Genomic DNA, 20,310 nt, shown 5'->3' with positions numbered 1-20,310 from the left:
AACCAGGGGCACAGTTCAACACTCAACAAACATAATTTACAAACGAAGCATTTGTGTTTCATGAGTCTACCAGATCAGAGGCAGTAGGGATGACCAGGGACGTTCTCTTGATAAGTGTGTGAATTAGACAATTTTCCTGTCCTGCTTAGCATTCAAAATGTAACTAGGACTTTTGGGTGTCAGGGAAAATGTAAAAAGTACATTATTTTCTATAGGAATGTAGTGGAGTAAAAGTTAAAGTTGTCAAAAATATAAATAGTACAGTACAGATACCCCAAAAAACTTCTTAAGTAGTACTTAAAAGTATTTTTACTTAAGTACTTTACACCACTGGAAATGTGCCCCCTTGTATCTCTGAAGTGGTCAAGGCCAGCTGGTGAGGTGGGGGACACAGGAAGACCATGCCAGGATGCCGATGGTGCTGCGTGGTACACCTGGTATACCCCGTTAGGGGCAGCATTGTTCACAAGTAATGAAACTGCTGGTACTGCATACACAAAATGCAAAAATAAACAAGTTATACAATATGTGTAATATACAATACTATTCGCAGAGACATTCTTTTCATATTTGCTGGTGGTAAGTGCTTTGCCCAAGGGCACAATGGTACTGGGTATAGAACATAGGATATTGAAGCCAGCAACTCTTCGGCTGCAACTTCCTCCAGATTTCCCTGTCCGTCCTGGGACTCAAACTTTGGTTACTGGCCTGTTCCAGGATCAATTGGTGCTCTTGCTCCATTGTCAAGTCAAACAACTTTGAGGCTACAACCACGTTAAGGCTCATCTGACAAGTCAGTAAGTATACAAGCTTGCATCAACATGTCATCAGTGATAGCAACTTCCCATTACTTTGCAGTAAGGCAAAAGAAAGATCACCTTCCAAAATGGCCTGAAAGTGCATGGATGCCAACATACCTTCAGCCACCTAAGGAAATTAAATAATGTGCCAAATGCCACCAGAAGGGGCTATTTATGCACAGGTGTTTGTCAAATATGGGGTTTATGATGTAAAAACTGTTCCCACCGGCTGTCCACTGTCCCCATGGCAACACTGTGCGAGTTCAGTTTTGCTCAGGAGACAACCGTTTGGCTAACATCCATCGAATTAGAATTACCAGTATGATTCCAATTCTGGTTCATGAACTCATTGTGAGTGAATTGTGATGTCACACTGATTCATGTGCTAAAGGATGTAGGTGTTCAATTTCTCACCAGTTCCTCTGTGGTTTGGAAATATAAAAAAAAGGTATGAACAAAGACTGAAGAAAATACAAGATAAGACAAATGTGGTGACAACTTTATTCATGCTATTATATTAATTTCTTCCTGAAAGCATGACAACATACCTATGTAGGACAAACTATTTTATATATGATGAAAAGCAAATAACAAATAAAAACTACATTTATACTCTTTAAAAACAGCTTGTATTTACATCTTGTCAAATAGTTGTCAATCAGAATAATGTATCTACCCCACAGAAGTAGACATTCAGAAAGAACCTCATCAGATCATCAAAACCACTTCTTCTTGATGTACCAATAGTATTTAAAGTCTTCACTCGATCCAAACATTCCATCACAAGCTGAACCACTCTTCCATACACGATTAAGGTGTATGATTAGGAACAAAAAATTAATTAAATGTGCTCTACGATAACCTAGGAAACTGCTAATTACATCAACGGCAAACTACACAGTTTGATTGTTCATTAAGAAATTCAAGGCATATTTTTCTATGACAGAGGGTTGTTTCTATTACAGTTGTATAATTCAAGGTATATTTATATCTATGAAAGAGGGTAGTTTATATTCATTTGAGTTCATATTTCAAAAAAGGTTCTCTACAACGTAGGTAGGAATCATATTACAAAAGTTGTATTAAAACAGGTTTTCATTAAATCCAGGTAGTTCTACAAACTCAACTGAGTTTCATAGGCAGGGAAGTAAATTATCAAAACGCAGTTCCTTGCAGGTTATTAATAAATCCTCTATGTATATCATGAAAATGGATCCGATGGAATGTAAAAATTCAGTTGGTCAATTACAAATCAGCAGTAGGTATGGATCGCAAAACATTACGCAACTCCCTCGTGGGCACAAACTGAGAGGAGTAAATTACTGATAAGGAATCACTATCAATCAATCAATATTTTACCAATTGGGAACAGAGTGGTGGAAGGAACTTAATATCTTAAAATGTACTCAATTTCAGGGATATAAGCCTTTCAATTCACGTTAACGGATCACACACACAACGGATCGCAGTAAACTGTTCCAAATTCAGATTGTACAGAGCCCTCTAAAAGGAGAAGCTGGTCATTATAAGCTGAGAAATTCTGGAAACACCACATTCTGGCTTCATCTCAAATGGCACCTTATTTCCTATATCAGGGGAATTCAACTCTAACCCGACGAGGTCCAGAGTCTGCTGGTTCTCTGTTCTACCTGATAATTGCACCCCACCTGTTGTCCCAGGTCTAAATCAGTCCATGACTAGAGGGGAACAATGAAAACCCACAATGGAACTGGCTTCGAGGTCCAGAGTTGAGTTTGAGGGCCCTATATAGCGCACTTCCTTTGGACAGAGCCCTAGTAGTGCTATATAGGGGACTGTGATTTACCAGCAGATTTAAATGGACTAGATTAATGTCTTGAGAACACACACTATTGTGTTAAAACAGGTCTAACTTTGAGAATAGAAGACTGGTCCCAGATCTGTTGGCTCAACTTCTCTGACTATCATAATGATTTGAGATCAGATTACTGAGAGAACTCTTTCAGAGGTTATCCTCATCCATAGACAGGAAAGTGTTATTACTTCATATACATTTACAGTTCAAAGTGGTTTGGAGGAGTCGGGAGTGGCATCGTGAAATATTACATTGTCACAGTGACAGGTTGAATTTGAACTGCATTAATAAAGTGCATAATGGTTTGGTACTGAAACATTGTGGTAGTGTTAATACATTTAAAACAAGTATTTTTCCCCTCAACTGCACATTTGGCATATACTCCCAACAAAATGGTAAGCTAACACAGAAATGCATGACAGTGGGGTCTTCATCAGTAGATGGATGGTGAAGAGGAAGGAGAAACACAGTGTACCATCTTCGGCTGGGGTGGCTAACCCCCCTCCTGGAGAGCTACTGGGTGGACACATTTATCCCTGCTCTAACATTCTATATCCTGCTGATCAGCTGTGTTAGAGAAGGGCTGGAACAATAGCCTACACACACACAGCTCCTCTCCAGATTTGGCAGGTTTCCTAGATCCCTGATCTAAGACTAGCATCCAAGGACCCTCACCAGGACCGGGCTCAGGTCAGGTAGGGGGGCAAGTATGGGGGTATTGGGGCATTAGATACCTTGTGCTGCTCCCCCCTCACAGTGGTGGTATTACCTCCACAGTCTACATACTGGTACATCTCCTGAATAACCTGCTCCATGTGGCCAAAGTACGCTGTGGTCACCGTCACCCTGGAAACAGGATTATTCAATATATTATTGACAAGTATTACAAGAACATTAACAGGTATTACATGGGAGAATGGGAACCAGGCTTCTGTGGTCCTGTATGAATATTTAAAGAGATGTGCAGACAGAGTACTTACTGCATCATAAGCACAATGTTGTGCACCTTTACGGTCTGTAGGGTGCAGTAATCACTGGGAAAAAGAAGAACAGAAGCTTCAGTCAGATTGGCGGTTTCACGTGATAAGAAAACAAAAAAAAACATCTTGTCCACCAGCTGGCTCTTTCTCTGTCAAACAGTCTGCTTTCACAGAGTTTCAGAAAGGGACTTGAAAGGAGCCTATTGTTGACCTTTCAGTCCATCAGCATACCCCTTGAACCACCCCTATACGTTGTGGATTTCAAAGCAGAAGCAGCGCAAGTGAAAGGCTAAACAAGAAATGAAGTTTGGGAAATCAGAAAGTATGAATTTAAGACAGGGGTCTTCAACCTTTTCTTGCCCAGGGACCCCCTCCAAGGAAAACTGGTCACCCCAAAAATGGATTTTGACTTGCCCACATTATAAAATGGAAGTATAAACTCTGTCTATTAGGTAGAAAAGAAACTGCAAACACATGTTCTCTAAGAGCAGCTGTTTAAAATAAAAGGTGAGCCATGTGTTGCAAAAATGTATGTCCAAGTCAAGAAAGCTTACCGGCAGCACTTTTCACAGGTGCTTTTTTAAAGCCTACAGTTGAAGTCGGAAGTTTACATACACCTTAGCCAAATACATTTAAACTCAGTTTCACAATTCCTGACATTTATTCCTAGTAAAAATTCCCTGTTTTAGGTCAGTTTAGATAACCACATTGTTTTAAGAATGTGAAATGTCAGAATAATAGGAGAGAGAATTATTTCTTTCACCTTTCATCATATTTCCAGTGGGTCAGAAGTTTACATACACTCAATTAGTATTTGGTGGCGTTGTCTATAAACTGTTTAACTTGGGTCAAAGGTTTTGGGTGAATTTTGGCCCATTCCTCCTGACAGAGCTGGTGTTACTGACTTGTAGGCCTCCTTGCTCGCATGCACTTTTTCAGTTCTGCCCACACATTTTCTATAGCATTGAGGTCAGGGCTTTGTGATGGCTACTCCAATACCTTGAGTTTGTTGTCCTTAAGCCACAACTTTGGAATTATGCTTGGGGTACTTGTCCATTTAGAAGACCCATTTGCGACCAAGCTTTAACTTCCTGACTGATATCTTGAGATGTTGCTTCAATATATCCACATAATTTTCCTCCTCATGATGCTATCTATTTTGTGAAGTGCACCAGTCCCTCCTGCAGCAAAGCACCCCCACAAAAGGATACTGCCACCCCAGTGCTTCACGATTGAGATGGTGCTCGTCGGCTTGCAAACCTCTCCCTTTTCCCTCCAAACACAACAATGGTCATTACGGCCAAACAGTTCTATTTTTTTTTTCATCAGACCAGAAGATATTTCTAAATAAAAAATTTAAAAAGATCTTTGTCCACATGTGCAGTTGCAAACCGTAGTCTGGCTTTTTAATGACGGTTTTGGAGCAGTGGCTTCTTCCTTGCTGAGCGGCCTTTCAGGTTATGTCGATATAGAACTAATTTTACTGTGGATATAGATACTTTATCTGTTTCCTCCAGCATCTTCACGAGGTCCTTTGCTGTTGTTCTGGGATTGATTTGCACTTGTCGCACCAAAGTACCTTCATCTCTAGGAGACAGAACGCATCTCCTTCCTGAGCAGTATGACGCCTGCGTGGTTCCATGGTGTTTGTACTTGCGTACTATTGTTTGTACAGATGAACGTGGTACCTTCAGGTGTTTGGAAATTGCTCCCGAGAATGAACCAGACTTGTGGAGGTCTACAATTTTTTTCTGAGGTCTTGGCTGATATCTTTTGATTTTCCAATGATGTCAAGCAAAGAGACACTGGGTTTGAAGGTAGACCTTGAAACACATCCACAGGTACACCTCCAATTGACTCAAATGATGTCCAAAATGAAATCTAGAATAGGCTTCCTATTTCACAACAAAGCATCCTTCACTCATGCTGCTAAACATACCCTAGTAAAACTGACTATCCTACCGATCCTCGACTTCGGCGATGTAATTTACAAAATAGCCTCCAACACTTTATTCAGCAAATTGTATGCAGTCCATCACAGTGCCATCCGATTTGTCACCAAAGTCCCATATACTACCCACCACTGCAACTTGTATGCTCTTGTTGGCTGGCCCTAGCTTCATATTCGTCATCAAACCCACCTGGTCAGGTCATCTATAAGTCTTTGCTAGGTAAAGCCCCGCCTTATCTCAGCTCACTGGTCACCATAGCAGCACCCACCCGTAGCACACGCTCCAGGAGGTATATCTCATTGGTCACCACCAAAGCCAATTTCTCCTTTGGCCGCCTTTCCTTACAGTTCTCAGCTGCCAATGACTGGAACTAAATGCAAAAATCACTGAAGCTGGAGACTCATACCTCCCTCACTAACTTTAAGCACCAGCTGTCAGAGCAGCTCACAGATCACTGCACATAGCCCATCTGTAAAAGCCCATCCAACTATCTCATCCCCTATACTGTATTTGCACCCCTGTATCTCTACTTGCACATCTATCCCTCCAGTGTCTAATTGCTATATTGTAATTATTTCGCCACTATGGCCTATTTACACACACTGTATATGGACATTTTCTTGTATAATTGACTCTGTTTGTTTATTCCATGTGTAACTCTGTGTTGTTGTTTGTGTCGCACTGCTTTGCTTTATCTTGGCCAGGTCGCAGTTGTAAATGAGAACTTATTCTCAACTAGCCTACCTGGTTAAATAAACGTGATTTTTGATTTTTTTTGCCTATCAGAAGCTTCTAAAGCCATGACATCATTTTCTGGAAATGTCCAAGCTGTTTAAAGGCACAGTCAACTTAGTGTATGTACAAATAATTCACTGTATCACAAATATATAAGTCAAATAATCTGTCTGTAAACAATTGTTAGAAAAATTACTTGTCATGCACAAAGTAGATGTCCTAACCGACTTGCCAGGACTATAGTTTGTTAACAAGAAATGTGTGGAGTGGTTGAAAAACGAGTTTTAATGACTCCAACCTAAGTGTATGTAAACTTCCGACTTCAACTGTATGTCAGATATTCCATTGAGTGTAACTGGCTCAATATATGAAGTTTACGAAATAAAGTTGACATAAGATATTATGCTCTTTTCTATTGTAGGTATGTAATAATAAATTAAAATTGGTTGCTAGCGATACATGCATACAAAAATAATAAAAATGTTTCATGGACCCCTGGTTGAATACCCTTGATCTAAAAATACGTCTTCACATAAACGTTATATGCCGAAGATCAGAATCAATTGGGCTTCCAAAATGTCATATGGGTCGGTGTGATCCAACATGGCTATTTACTGCAGATTTAATCCAGCTGTGACAGGCTCTCTGTCCCTCTCATGCCTTTAGCATGTGCCCCTTTCAAGTCACACTTTAGTGTCCCGTGGTTTCCAGGCTCTATATGCGGTAACATATGAGCCTGGGGACGAGGTTAAGCAAGAACTGAAAGAGGACTCCACACTGCAATCTGTACTCCCATAGGATTTATTTTAAACAACATCTCGACCATTAGGCTCCCAGTGTTCTCATAATACTAGCACTGTGACGTGCTGTACTTACTACATGTAGCTTATCTCGTCTGCTATAATGGCGGGAACCATGTAGTCAACCTGGGAACAACACAACACACAGGGTTATGATCAAAAAGGTGAGAAAGAGTGCTTAGAGAAAGAGTGCTCTAAGAACCAAAAATAGGAAATTGACCTGAAATACTCATTGTGACAAGGGATGCAGGACAGGGAAGAGGTGTCTGAATCTAGTACAAAAAAACCCAGCTAGGGGTTGTTGGATCTTGAATTTAGTGAAACTGGAGTTTCTGCTGCATGTCCAATAATGATGGTTGTGTAATAACCACACTACTACAGTGCAGTTAGTGTTATTACCAGTGGTGAAAGTAGAATTGTAAGGGCCTAATCATAGAATTACATATAGAAACGTTATTAGGATCTCTGTGTGCCTCGTCGTAAAGATGTCATTTAACTTGGAAAACGTATTACCTATAAGCTATAGCATAAATACAACCAGTCATGTTTTCATCCGCTTGTCAAACAATCACTTCAAAGGGCTCATATACTAGCTACCCACCCACATTCATCCACTGGCAACATACTACCAGCCACCAAACAATCACTTCAAAGGGCTCATATACTAGCTACCCACCCACATTCATCCAATGGCAACATACTACCAGCCTCCAAACAATCACTTCAAAGGGCTCATATACTAGCTACCCACCCACATTCATCCACTGGCAACATACTACCAGCCTCCAAACAATCACTTCAAAGGGCTCATATACTAGCTACCCACCCACATTCATCCACTGGCAACATACTACCAGCCTCCAAACAGTCACTTCAAAGGGCTCCTATACTAGCTACCCACCCACATTCATCCACTGGCAACATACTACCAGCCTCCAAACAATCACTTCAAAGGGCTCATATACTAGCTACCCACCCACATTCATCCACTGGCAACATACTACCAGCCTCCACACAATCACTTCAAAGGGCTCATATACTAGCTACCCACCCACATTCATCCACTGGCAACATACTACCAGCCTCCAAACAATCACTTCAAAGGGCTCATATACTAGCTACCCACCCACATTCATCCACTGGCAACATACTACCAGCCTCCACACAATCACTTCAAAGGGCTCATATACTAGCTACCCACCCACATTCATCCACTGGCAACATACTACCAGCCTCCAAACAATCACTTCAAAGGGCTCATATACTAGCTACCCACCCACATTCATCCACTGGCAACATACTACCAGCCTCCAAACAATCACTTCAAAGGGCTCCTATACTAGCTACCCACCCACATTCATCCACTGGCAACATACTACCAGCCACCAAACAGTCACTTCAAAGGGCTCATATACTAGCTACCCACCCACATTCATCCACTGGCAACATACTACCAGCCTCCAAACAATCACTTCAAAGGGCTCCTATACTAGCTACCCACCCACATTCATCCACTGGCAACATACTACCAGCCTCCAAACAATCACTTCAAAGGGCTCATATACTAGCTACCCACCCACATTCATCCACTGGCAACATACTACCAGCCTCCAAACAATCACTTCAAAGGGCTCATATACTAGCTACCCACCCACATTCATCCACTGGCAACATACTACCAGCCTCCAAACAATCACTTCAAAGGGCTCCTATACTAGCTACCCACCCACATTCATCCACTGGCAACATACTACCAGCCACCAAACAGTCACTTCAAAGGGCTCATATACTAGCTACCCACCCACATTCATCCACTGGCAACATACTACCAGCCTCCAAACAATCACTTCAAAGGGCTCCTATACTAGCTACCCACCCACATTCATCCACTGGCAACATACTACCAGCCTCCAAACAATCACTTCAAAGGGCTCCTATACTAGCTACCCACCCACATTCATCCACTGGCAACATACTACCAGCCTCCAAACAATCACTTCAAAGGGCTCATATACTAGCTACCCACCCACATTCATCCACTGGCAACATACTACCAGCCTCCACACAATCACTTCAAAGGGCTCATATACTAGCTACCCACCCACATTCATCCACTGGCAACATACTACCAGCCTCCAAACAGTCACTTCAAAGGGCTCATATACTAGCTACCCACCCACATTCATCCACTGGTAACATACTACCAGCCTCCAAACAATCACTTCAAAGGGCTCATATACTAGCTACCCACCCACATTCATCCACTGGCAACATACTACCAGCCTCCACACAATCACTTCAAAGGGCTCCTATACTAGCTACCCACCCACATTCATCCACTGGCAACATACTACCAGCCTCCAAACAGTTACTTCAAAGGGCTCCTATACTAGCTACCCACCCACATTCATCCACTGGCAACATACTACCAGCCTCCACACAATCACTTCAAAGGGCTCATATACTAGCTACCCACCCACATTCATCCACTGGCAACATACTACCAGCCTCCAAACAGTCACTTCAAAGGGCTCATATACTAGCTACCCACCCACATTCATCCACTGGTAACATACTACCAGCCTCCAAACAATCACTTCAAAGGGCTCATATACTAGCTACCCACCCACATTCATCCACTGGCAACATACTACCAGCCTCCAAACAGTCACTTCAAAGGGCTCATATACTAGCTACCCACCCACATTCATCCACTGGCAACATACTACCAGCCTCCAAACAGTGGTGAATGGAAAGAGTCATCTGTTACAGTGTAATGACATTTAGGCCAAAATGTATGTGTCCACTGCTGCCTGCGCGTGCCTCGGTGATGGCCACAGATCTCTGCCGTGGCAAAATGTCAGTGTTCTCGACAAACCACATCACATTTCGCGGCATAGGCTATGTCACCTGTTTTCATGCCGCTGACATGCAGTAATGATACAAAGTGGTGTAATAGTCTACAATTGTCTTGACATTTTGTTACAATTATTGTGATAGGCTCATGTACCTCAGCTATATATTTTGCCTGGACGCTGTACCCCCCCCCCCCCCCCCCCCCCCCCCCATGGTTATTGCAGAGTTGTTACCGTGTTATTAGAGTTGTGTACCTGCTGCAAGCCCAGAGGACTGATAGCGGTGCTGTTATTGATGCAGGACTTCCCGATCACTATGTTGTAGAACTGGACCTGGGCTGTGATGTTAGACACCTCTACACTGTAGTAGTTGTTATTGGTGATATTCAGAGTGTTCTGGAATGAAGAAGAATATTTTGTCATTTTATGATCACAGAAATTCATCTTTTCACACAAACACACAGGAAACCAGAGTTAGCCAGTGCGGCAACCCTGGTGCAGTTTAGGAGTTAAGTGCCTTGCTCAAGGGCTCAATCACCGGGGATGGCAGGATACCTAGAATCCCACTATATTTGTGACCCAACTCATCTGCCCGAACACGGGCAACCTTTGGAGCAAAGACTCCTACTTACTCCTACTGTTCTACTTGATCCAAATCATCATGGTGTGGTTAGAACATAGGAGAGGCTCACCGTCACATTGAGATAGACAATCCTCTTATCCTCATCGTAGGTGACGAAGACAGACTTGACGCCCCCGTAAGAGACGTCTATGGTACGAGGGAATAGGAAGAAGACAGCCAGGCTGGACAGCAGCAGACACACAGCCACTGAGGCCATCACATACAGCTTTCTGTGAAAGAGAGAGCCAAAGGCAGGGTCAGAAGTAGCAGGATACAAAGAATATTGCAAGAAAGGAATAGTTATTTGCAAAGTTGCAGTCACATGGGAAAACATTATTGTGACGTTTAGCCTATAACTACCAACCCAACAACAACATTCCACTTACGTTCTCCTAGGCCTGAGTCTCTGGTCACTGTATGGAATCAATGCCACCAGCTGGTTCTCTTGGCCTGTGTAATGCAAGAAAATATTTAAACTAATCATCTGACATAACTACAACATTACAGCAATACTAGGAATGTAACGATTGACCAACAGGCATCAGTCCCTGGTTCAACTGTTTAAGATATGAGTGCATCGATTCGCGGGAGCCCAAACCGATCCAAATCCGGTTCACAAATGTTTGTTTTTTTATTCATAATTGTATGTCCCCCCATCCAAAAATAGCTCTAAATCTTGTGACTGAAATTAGCAGCCTATCATTGATCTCCAAGTCAGATAACTGTGCACACAGAGATCCGCAACTCAAGGCAACGAGAGCCTATCCCTGATCTAATATTTGTGTATCTGCGTAGCACCTTCAGCACTTAAACAATTGTAAAATGGCTTTCGCAATGTCAAATCATAAGCTTTATTATTTAGGTGACAAATGTCATTTGGGTAATTGTTAACAAATGCGCTGTATGGTGTTTTACCGGCAGAGTGAAGGCTACCGGAGTGAACACGACTCACATCTTGCTGAATGAACAGCTTAATGCTAATTAGTGCTTTTCAATTGCCAGGTTCACCATAAGATATACTGTACCAGTCAAAGGTTGACAACCCTACTCATTCAAGGGTTTATATTTTCACTATTTTCTACATTGTAGAATAATAATGAAGACAACAAAACTATGAAATAACAAATATGGAATCATGTAGTAACCGAAAAAATTGTTCTCCAAATCAAAATATATTTATAGTTCAGATTCTTCAAAGTAGCCACACTTTGCCTTGATAACAGCTTTGCACACTCTTGGCATTCTCTCAACCAGCTGCATGAGGTACCTTCTTAATTTAAATTGTGTAATTTATTTCCTTCTTAATGCGTTGTGTGACAAGGTAGGGGTGGTATTCAGCAGATGGTCTTTTACCAAATAGGAGTCAATAAGTCAATATTTTGTCCAAAACAGCTCAAATAAGCAAAGAGAAATGACAGTCCATCATTACTTTAAGACATGAAGGTCAGTCAATGCGGAAAATTTCAAGAACTTTGAAAGTACAGTTGCAAAAACCATCAAGCACTATTGAAACTGGCTCTCATGTGGACCACCACAGGAAAGGAAGACCCTGAGTTACCTCTGCTGCAGAGGATAAGTTCATTAGAGTTACCAGCCTCAGAAATCGAAGCCCAAATAAATGCTTCAGAGTTCAAGTAACGGATACATCTCAACATCAACTGTTCCGATGAGGCTGTCGAATTGCCGCAAAGAAACCACTACTAAAGGACACCAATTAGAATAAAAGACTTGCTTGGGCCAAGAAACATGAGCAATGGACATTAGACCGGTGGAAATGTCCTTTGGTCTGATGAAATGTGTCCTTTGGTCTCCACAATCACCCGACCTCAACCCAACTGAGCTGGTTTGGGATGAGTTGGACCGCAGAATGATGGAAAAGCAGCCAACAAGTGCTCAGCATATGTGGGAACTCCTTCAAGACTGTCAGAAAAGCATTCCTCATGAAGCTGGTTGAGAGAATTGCAAGAGGGTGTAAAGCTGTCAACAAGGCAACGGGTGGCTACTTTGAAGAAACTATTTTCTATTTTACATGTTTTTTTAGGGATGCACGATATATTGGTCGAGCAGCCATATGAAAGAGTAAGAAAATTTCAGCGAGACAACTCAAAAGACGAAATCCATTAAAGCCAAGATAATGGAATCAATTTCCCTTGATAATCAACCGTACTCTGTCGTGGGCGATGTTGGCTTTCGCCCACTGGTCGAGCACCGCTACACTACCAAGTGCGCTATTTTTCAGATGTTGCCCTACCGGAGTTACACTGTTATGGCGTCACTGCTATAGACTTCACGACATACATACTAATGTAAAGTCACTCACTTTTCGTACAATTGACCTTATTTTAGCACCCAAAAAACATAATACTTCCAGATCAACTGTAATGTCAATACCATTGTAAAGCACAATTTCTCCCCTTTCCAACAAAATCAATGACATGAGCTCCACGCTGCCCATTTCTGCATAATTCAACAAGGCAATGAGCTCCGTCGGGTCTTTGTATAAATGGCAGGTGGGGAAGCTAAACTAATGCGTGATAGTGAGAAGGAGAGATGTTGTGTGGGAAAACTGATTTTTCCACCCGATCTGTCCAACTTATCGCCTCTAAAACATAAATAAAACACTATAAAGAGTTTAAATAATCTGTCATTCAAAACTGTGCTATATTAACTGGCTGTGTCATAGCTAGAGCCTAAATAATTTCACCGATTTCATTGGCCAATATGGTATTTTACCGATTTTGGATGATAATTCCACAGATATTCGGAAAAATAGGATGAAAAAGGCAAATATATATTTAAAAACTTTATAATTATGTTAGGAGGCTCAAACAATAGCAGGAAGTCACTTTCTCAGCAAAAGCTCTCACAGTGCTATCCTGGTTCCAAATACATGTGCTTCAGGGAAGCAACAGTTGCCCAACTGTGAAGTAGCGCCACCTAAAACCAACTTGGGCACAGAGGATGGGAAAAACAACTAGAGCAGGCTCTCACCACTGGTGGGTGTGATGACATGATGTAACATCCTCAAACAAGTGTATGAACATCTAGTTCCACAATTCAAATACTTTTCGGTTTTGTGTGCCAAAACTAAGACTACTGTGTGGCCTAGGGAAAAAATCAAGGAAAATAGTCAGGTTATTTGTCAGAGCCATGAAGGAGTGACTGCACAGCTGCAGTGTTTTTCCCATGAAAAATAGGGGTTATTATTTGACTGCCTGTGCTTGCATGTTTGTGTTCATGGTGTGTCAGAAATCTGTGCGTGCATTAGTACGTGTTCAATCATGTGGTGTTCCTAGTTGTGGATTGGTGCTGGCCCTCAGAACTACTTCTTCAACGCTATTGACACCTATGCCGCCGCCTGGCGGAAAAACTCTTAGATATAGTTTATTCTTCATAAGATTTGTTTCATTAAATTGTGGAATAATCAAATGGATAGATGGGTATCGAATCAGGCTTGAAAGGAGAGATTCACATCACTAATCATTATTGTACATTATTTTCCCATAGGGGAAATTCAGACGACTCTGGGGATAAAATCATAAACTACAAACACAGCTTTGATTATAGTGAGTCTACGGGCAAAGCATGTGTCCTTCATATGCCAAATTCAGTCATTGGTCTCATTCCCTCAAGCCCACAGAGTGAGTCGGAGTCACACTATTCATTATCCACAAGATAGCACCAACGTGGTTTTCCATATACATCAGCACTTGAACTGCCGTCTGACTATGATCCTGAGCTGAGCAAAACTCTTACCGAGTCATATTCATTCAAATGGTATAGCAGCTTATCTAAGTTATCTGAGACCAGGCTAGTAGTACTCTACTCCTCCTGTTTACCTCTAGGTATCCTGCCTGTACCCTGGCAGCTGGGACATGTGACGCTGTCCCGGCCTGTGAACTCTACGTAGGGGAACTGGGACACGTCCTCTCTCTTCCCATCATCGTCCTCTGTGGTGGTCAGGGAGTCATCGTAGCATGCCTGCATGGACAGGAGGGAGAAGGCCTTCCCCATGGTCACACCTGGAGGAGGAGGGGGTCAAAGGTTACTGGTTGGCGTTTGACATGTTTTAAAAAATATATATTTACATTGGAATGTTAAGACAATCAAGGCAGTTTAAATAATGACATTTAGCCTTCTGTTTTCTTCATGAGTACCTTGATGGGAGAACTACAGCAGCTTGCAGAAGTATTCAACCCCTGGCATTTTTCCTATTTTGTTGCCTTACAACCTGGAATTAAAATTGATTTTTGTGGGGGTTTGTATCATTTGATTTACATAGCATGCCTACCACTTTAAAGATGCTAAATATTTTTTGCGAAAACAAACAAGAAATAAGAAAAAAAAAAACTTGAGCGTGCATAACTATTCACCCCCCCAAAGTCAATACTTTGTAGAGCCACCTTTTGCAGCAATTACAGCTGCAAGTCTCTTGGGGTATGTCTCTACAAGCTTGGCACATCTAGCCACTGGGATTTTTGCCCATTCAAGGCAAAACTGCTCAAGCTCCTTCAAGTTGGATGGGTTCCGCAATATTTAAGTCATACCACAGATTCTCAATTGGATTAAGGTCTGGGCGTTGACTAGGCCATTCCAAGACATTTAAATGTTTCCCCTTAAAGCACTCGAGTATTGCTTTAGCAGTATGTTTAGGGTCATTGTCCTGCTGGAAGGTGAACCTCCGTCCCAGTCTAAAATCTCTGAAAGACAGAACCAGGTTTCCCTCAAGCATTTCCCTGTATTTTTCACCATCCATCATTCCTTCAATTCTGACCAGTTTCCCAGTCCCTGCCGATGAAAAAGATAGTTATGGTGTTCTCAGGGTGATGAGAGGTGTTGGGTTTGCACCAGACACAGCATTTTCCTTGATGCCCAAACAGCTCAGTTTTAGTCTCATCTGACCAGAGTACATTCTTCCATATTTTGGGGGAGTCTCCCACTTGCCTTTTGCCAAACATCTCTTTGTTGCGCCTCTGATTAATGCCCTCCTTGCCTGGTCCGTGAGTTTTGGTGGGCGGCCCTCTCTTGGCAGGTTTGTTGTGGTGCCATATTCTTTCAATTTTTTAATAATGGATTTAAATGGTGCTCTGTGGGATGTTCAAAGTTTTGGATATTTTTTTATAACCCAACCCTGATCTGTACTTCTCCACAACTTTGTCCCTGACCTGTTTGGAGAGCTCCTTGGTCTTCATGGTGCAGCTTGCTTGGTGATGCTCCTTGCTTAGTGGTGTTGCAGACTCTGGGGCCTTTCAGAAAAGGTGTATATATACACTGAGATCATGTGACAGATGATGTGACAGATTGCACACAGGTGGACTTTATTTAACTAATTATGTGACTTCTGAAGGTAATTGGTTGCACCAGATCTTATTTAGGGGCTTCATAGCAAAGGGGGTGAATACATATGCACGCACCACTTTTCTGTTTTAAACAAGTACTTTTTTTTCCATTTCACTTCACTAATTTGAGTATGTCCATTACATGAAATCCAAATAAAAATCCATTTAAATTGCAGGATGTAATGCAACAAAACATGAACACCACCAAGAGGGATGAATACTTTCACAATGCACTGTAAATCAAACAAATGTTAATACATTTTTTGTTTAATAAGTGAGGGCCATCATCCCCTACATTTTCTTACTGGTTGCTTGCTTTGAGGACAATACAGTGCCACTGACACGGCCCGCTACCAAAACCTGCGGCCTCTCCTTCACTGCAGCCAATGTGAGTAAAACATTGAAACGTGTTAACCCTCGCAAGGCTGCCGGCCCAGACGGCATCCCCAGCCGTGTCCTCAGAGCATGTGCAGACCAGCTGGCTGGTGCGTTTACGGACATATTCAATCAATCCTTATCCCAGTCTGCTGTTCCCACATGTTTCAAGAGGGCCACCATTGTTCCTGTTCCCAAGAAAGCGAAGGTAACTGAGCTAAATGACTATTGCCCCGTAGCACTCACTTCCATCATCATGACGTGCTTTGAGAGACTAGTCAAGGACCATATCACCTCCACTCTACCTGACACCCTACCCACTTCAATTTGCTTACCGCCCCAATAGGTCCACAGACGACGCAATCACACCACACACTGCCTTAACCCATCTGTACAAGAGGAATACCTATGTACGAATGCTGTTCATCGACTACAGCTCAGCATTTAACACCATAGTACCCTCCAAACTCGTCATTAAGCTTAAGACCCTGGGTCTTGACCCCGCCCTGTGCAACTGGGTCCTGGACTTCCTGACGGGCTGCCCCCAGGTGGTGAGGGTAGGTAACATCTCCATCCTGCTGATCCTCAACACTGGGGCCCCACAAGGGTGTGTTCTCAATCCTCTCCTGTACTCCCTGTTCACCCATGACTCGGTGGCCATGCACGCCTCCAACTCAATCATCAAGTTTGCAGACGACACTACAGTGGTAGGCTTGAATACCAACAACGATGAGATGGCCTACAGGGAGGAGGTGAGGGCCCTCGGAGTGTGGTGTCAGGAAAATAACCTCACACTCAATGTCAACAAAACAAAGGAGATGCTAGTGGACCTCAGGAAACAGCAGAGTGAGCAGCCCCCTATCCACATCGACGGGACAGTAGTGGAGAAGGTGGAAAGTTAAGTTCCTCGGCGTACACATCACAGACAAACTGAAATGGTCCACCCACACAGACAGCGTGGTGAAGAAGGCGCAGTAGCGCCTCTTCAACCTCAGGAAGCTGAAGAAATTTGGCTTGTCATCAAAAACAAACTTTTACAGATGCACAATCAAGAGCATCCTGTCGGGCTGTATCTCCGCCTGGTACGGCAACTGCTCCGCCCACAACTGTAAGGCTCTCCAGAGGGTAGTGAGGTCTGCACAACGCATCACCAGGGGCAAACTACCTGCCCTCCAGGACACCTACAGCACCCGATGCCAAAGGAAGGCCAAAAAGATCAAAGACAACAACCACCCGAGCCACTGCCTGTTCACCCCGCTATCATCCAGAAGGTGAGGTCAGTACAGGTGCATCAAAGCAGGGACCGAGAGACTGAAAAACAGCTTCTATCTCAAGGCCATCAGACTGTTAAACAGCCACCACTAACATTGAGTGGGTGCTGCCAACATACTGACTAATCTCTAGCCACTTTAATAATGAAAAAAAATGGATGTAAATGTATCACTAGCCACTTTAAACAATGCCACTTTATATATGTTTACATTCCCTACATTACTCATCTCATTCATTTATTTTTATGAACATATTCTTATCCATTCCTTTATACTTGTGAAATTGTTAGGTTAGATTACTTGTTAGATTTTACTGCATAGTCGGAACTAGAAGCACAAGCATTTCCGCGGCAGCTTTCCAATCTTTAGGAATCTCAGACAATACGAAAGATACGTTGAACAGACTAGTAATAGGGTTTGCGACAATGGCGGCGGATAATTTTAGGAAGAGAGGGTCGAGATTGTCTGATTTGTAGGGATCCAGATTCTGCAGCCCTTTCAGGACATCAGCTGTCTGGATTTGGGTGATTGCTAAATAACGTTAGCCAATTAAGCTCAATTGAGTTTCCTCATTCGGTTAGCAAGAACCATGGTTGTCGACTGGTTTGTAAACTAGCTAGCTGGTTTGTAAATGAGCTAGTTAGTAAATAACCTATCATAACACAAGCTGGCTAACGTTAGCTAGATAGCGAAAACGACAGCAACAGGATAACGTTAGCAGGTTAGCTAACGATATTAGCAGCAGCAGGCCAGTGCTGTTTGATTTGCACTGGAATTAAATGACACATTTAACTGCATACTATTCAGAACGGTAAATTACTATTGTCCATCTTACCAGAATACGATTTAAGTGTTTCGTTGTAATTGTTTAAGCTTATGCAGTTCTTGTTTATCTATCAAACAAACTGACACGCGCAGTGCATTTTGGGTGAAGACGTAACTGTCTTTTTCTTAGATGAGGTTTAAATGGCAGTTGGCATTCAACAAATGTTGCATTACCGCCACCTACTAGACTGGAGTACAACTCCCTCATACTTAGTTTGAAAAAATAAATAAAATACAATCTACCACAACTGACAAAACATTTTTTAATAAAAATGATATAATAATAAATAAAACTACCCTACTGCAATATTTATATCTACTTAGTCCTACTTCAGGCCAACAGCCTGAAAGGATGTGACACCACCACTTAACACACCCTGTAACTCTTCTGATGTCAAGTCTTGCACACCCATATACCTCTCTGCAGCTGCCACCACGACCTCAATTTTCTGCGACTTACGTTCAATCCCTGCAGTACAGTTGATAACCATTGCTATAAAGGCTAAAAATCCAATCTTACTGAAACATATATCACTTGTTGGCCTCCTCTCAGGATCCCTCCCCCTTGACCCATCTTCCTCTACTTTCTTCACTGCCTCAGCATATGATAACTTCTGCACTACTCTAACCCTGGAAACCCCAACCTGTCTCTCTCGCTCCGGACATTTCTGATCCCCAGCCCCATGGGCACCCCTACAATAAATTAATTATATCACTACTTTCCCAAATTCTACCCATTCCTTATGTCTCATGCCCTTCTGCACACTTCTCACACCTAGGAATATCCCTACACACTGCTGCCACATGCACATAAGCTTGACACCTGTAGGAACGTAATGTAATTGGCACAAAAGCTCGTACGGGATAACTTATACAGTGGGGCAAAAAAGTATTTAGTCAGCCACCAATTGTGCAAGTTCTCCCACTTAAAAAGATGAGAGAGGCCTGTAATTTTCATCATAGGTACACTTCAATTATGACAGACAAAATGAGAAAAAAAATCCAGAAAATCACATTGTAGGATTTTTTATGAATTTATTTGCAAATTATGGTGGAAAATATGTATTTGGTCAATAACAAAAGTTTATCTCAATACTTTGTTATATATCCTTTGTTGGCAATGACAGAGGTCAAACGTTTTCTGTAAGTCTTCACAAGGTTTTCACACACTGTTGCTGGTATTTTGGCCCATTCCTCCATGCAGATCTCCTCTAGAGCAGTGATGTTTTGGGGCTGTTGCTGGGCAACACGGACTTTCAACTCCCTCCAAAGATTTTCTTTGGGGTTGAGATCTGGAGACTGGCTAGGCCACTCCAGGACCTTGAAATGCTTCTTACGAAGACCCTCCTTCGTTGCCCGGGCGGTGTGTTTGGGATCATTGTCATGCTGAAAGACCCAGCCATGTTTCATCTTCAATGTCCTTGCTGATGGAAGGAGATTTTCACTCAAAATCTCACGATACATGGCCCCATTCATTCTTTCCTTTACACGGATCAGTCGTCCTGGTCCCGTTGCAGAAAAACAGCCCCAAAGCATGATGTTTCCACCCCCATGCTTCACAGTAGGTATGGTGTTCTTTGGATGCAGCTCAGCATTCTTTGTCCTCCAAACACGACGAGTTGAGTTTTTACCAAAAAGTTATATTTTGGTTTCATCTGACCATATGACATTCTCCCAATCTTCTTCTGGATCATCCAAATGCTCTCTAGCAAACTTCAGACGGGCCTGGACATGTACTGGCTTAAGCAGGGGGACACATCTGGCACTGCAGGATTTGAGTCCCTGGCGGCGTAGTGTGTTGCTTTGTTACTTTGGTCCCAGCTCTCTGCAGGTCATTGACTAGGTCCCCCCGTGTGGTTCTGGGATTTTTGCTCACCATTCTTGTGATCATTTTGACCCCACGGGGTGAGATCTTGCGTGGA

The 20,310-nt window shown here is 42.5% G+C and overlaps 1 protein-coding gene across 2 annotated transcripts; it reads right to left on the bottom strand.

Moving 5' to 3' along the window:
- Nucleotides 1-1,278: 1,278 nt before the first annotated feature.
- Nucleotides 1,279-18,523, bottom strand: LOC110496445 (transmembrane protein 106B). 2 transcript variants are annotated; one of them, XM_021572359.2, is made up of 8 exons: nucleotides 18,399-18,523; nucleotides 14,418-14,600; nucleotides 10,965-11,028; nucleotides 10,649-10,808; nucleotides 10,212-10,352; nucleotides 7,178-7,227; nucleotides 3,615-3,668; nucleotides 1,279-3,480 (listed from the first exon to the last, which is right to left on the bottom strand). In XM_021572359.2, the coding sequence occupies exons 2-8, from the start codon at nucleotides 14,590-14,592 to the stop codon at nucleotides 3,321-3,323; spliced, it is 804 nt and encodes a 267-aa protein (XP_021428034.2). In that variant the 5' UTR covers nucleotides 14,593-14,600; nucleotides 18,399-18,523; the 3' UTR covers nucleotides 1,279-3,320. The 2 variants fall into 2 exon arrangements, with proteins under 2 accessions (XP_021428034.2, XP_021428035.2); XM_021572360.2 differs by lacking the exon at nucleotides 18,399-18,523 and adding an exon at nucleotides 15,744-15,799.
- Between the last annotated feature and the right edge of the window lie 1,787 nt (nucleotides 18,524-20,310).

The sequence above is a fragment of the Oncorhynchus mykiss genome, chromosome 18 (assembly GCF_013265735.2).
Source record: "Oncorhynchus mykiss isolate Arlee chromosome 18, USDA_OmykA_1.1, whole genome shotgun sequence".
NCBI classification, from domain to species: Eukaryota; Metazoa; Chordata; class Actinopteri; order Salmoniformes; family Salmonidae; genus Oncorhynchus; species Oncorhynchus mykiss.
Note: the sequence above shows the minus strand (reverse complement) of the source record. Positions and strands in the feature narration are given on the sequence as shown.

Coding starts and splice junctions, on each gene's coding strand:
- LOC110496445 (XM_021572359.2), bottom strand. CDS start 14,592: ATGGGGAAGGCCTTCTCCCTCCTGTCCATGCAGGCATGCTACGATGAC. Junction 11,029..14,417: donor TACAGGCAGGATACCTAGAG/GTAAACAGGAGG, acceptor TGCATTACACAG/GCCAAGAGAACCAGCTGGTG. Junction 3,669..7,177: donor GACGAGATAAGCTACATGTA/GTAAGTACAGCA, acceptor TCTTTTTCCCAG/TGATTACTGCACCCTACAGA.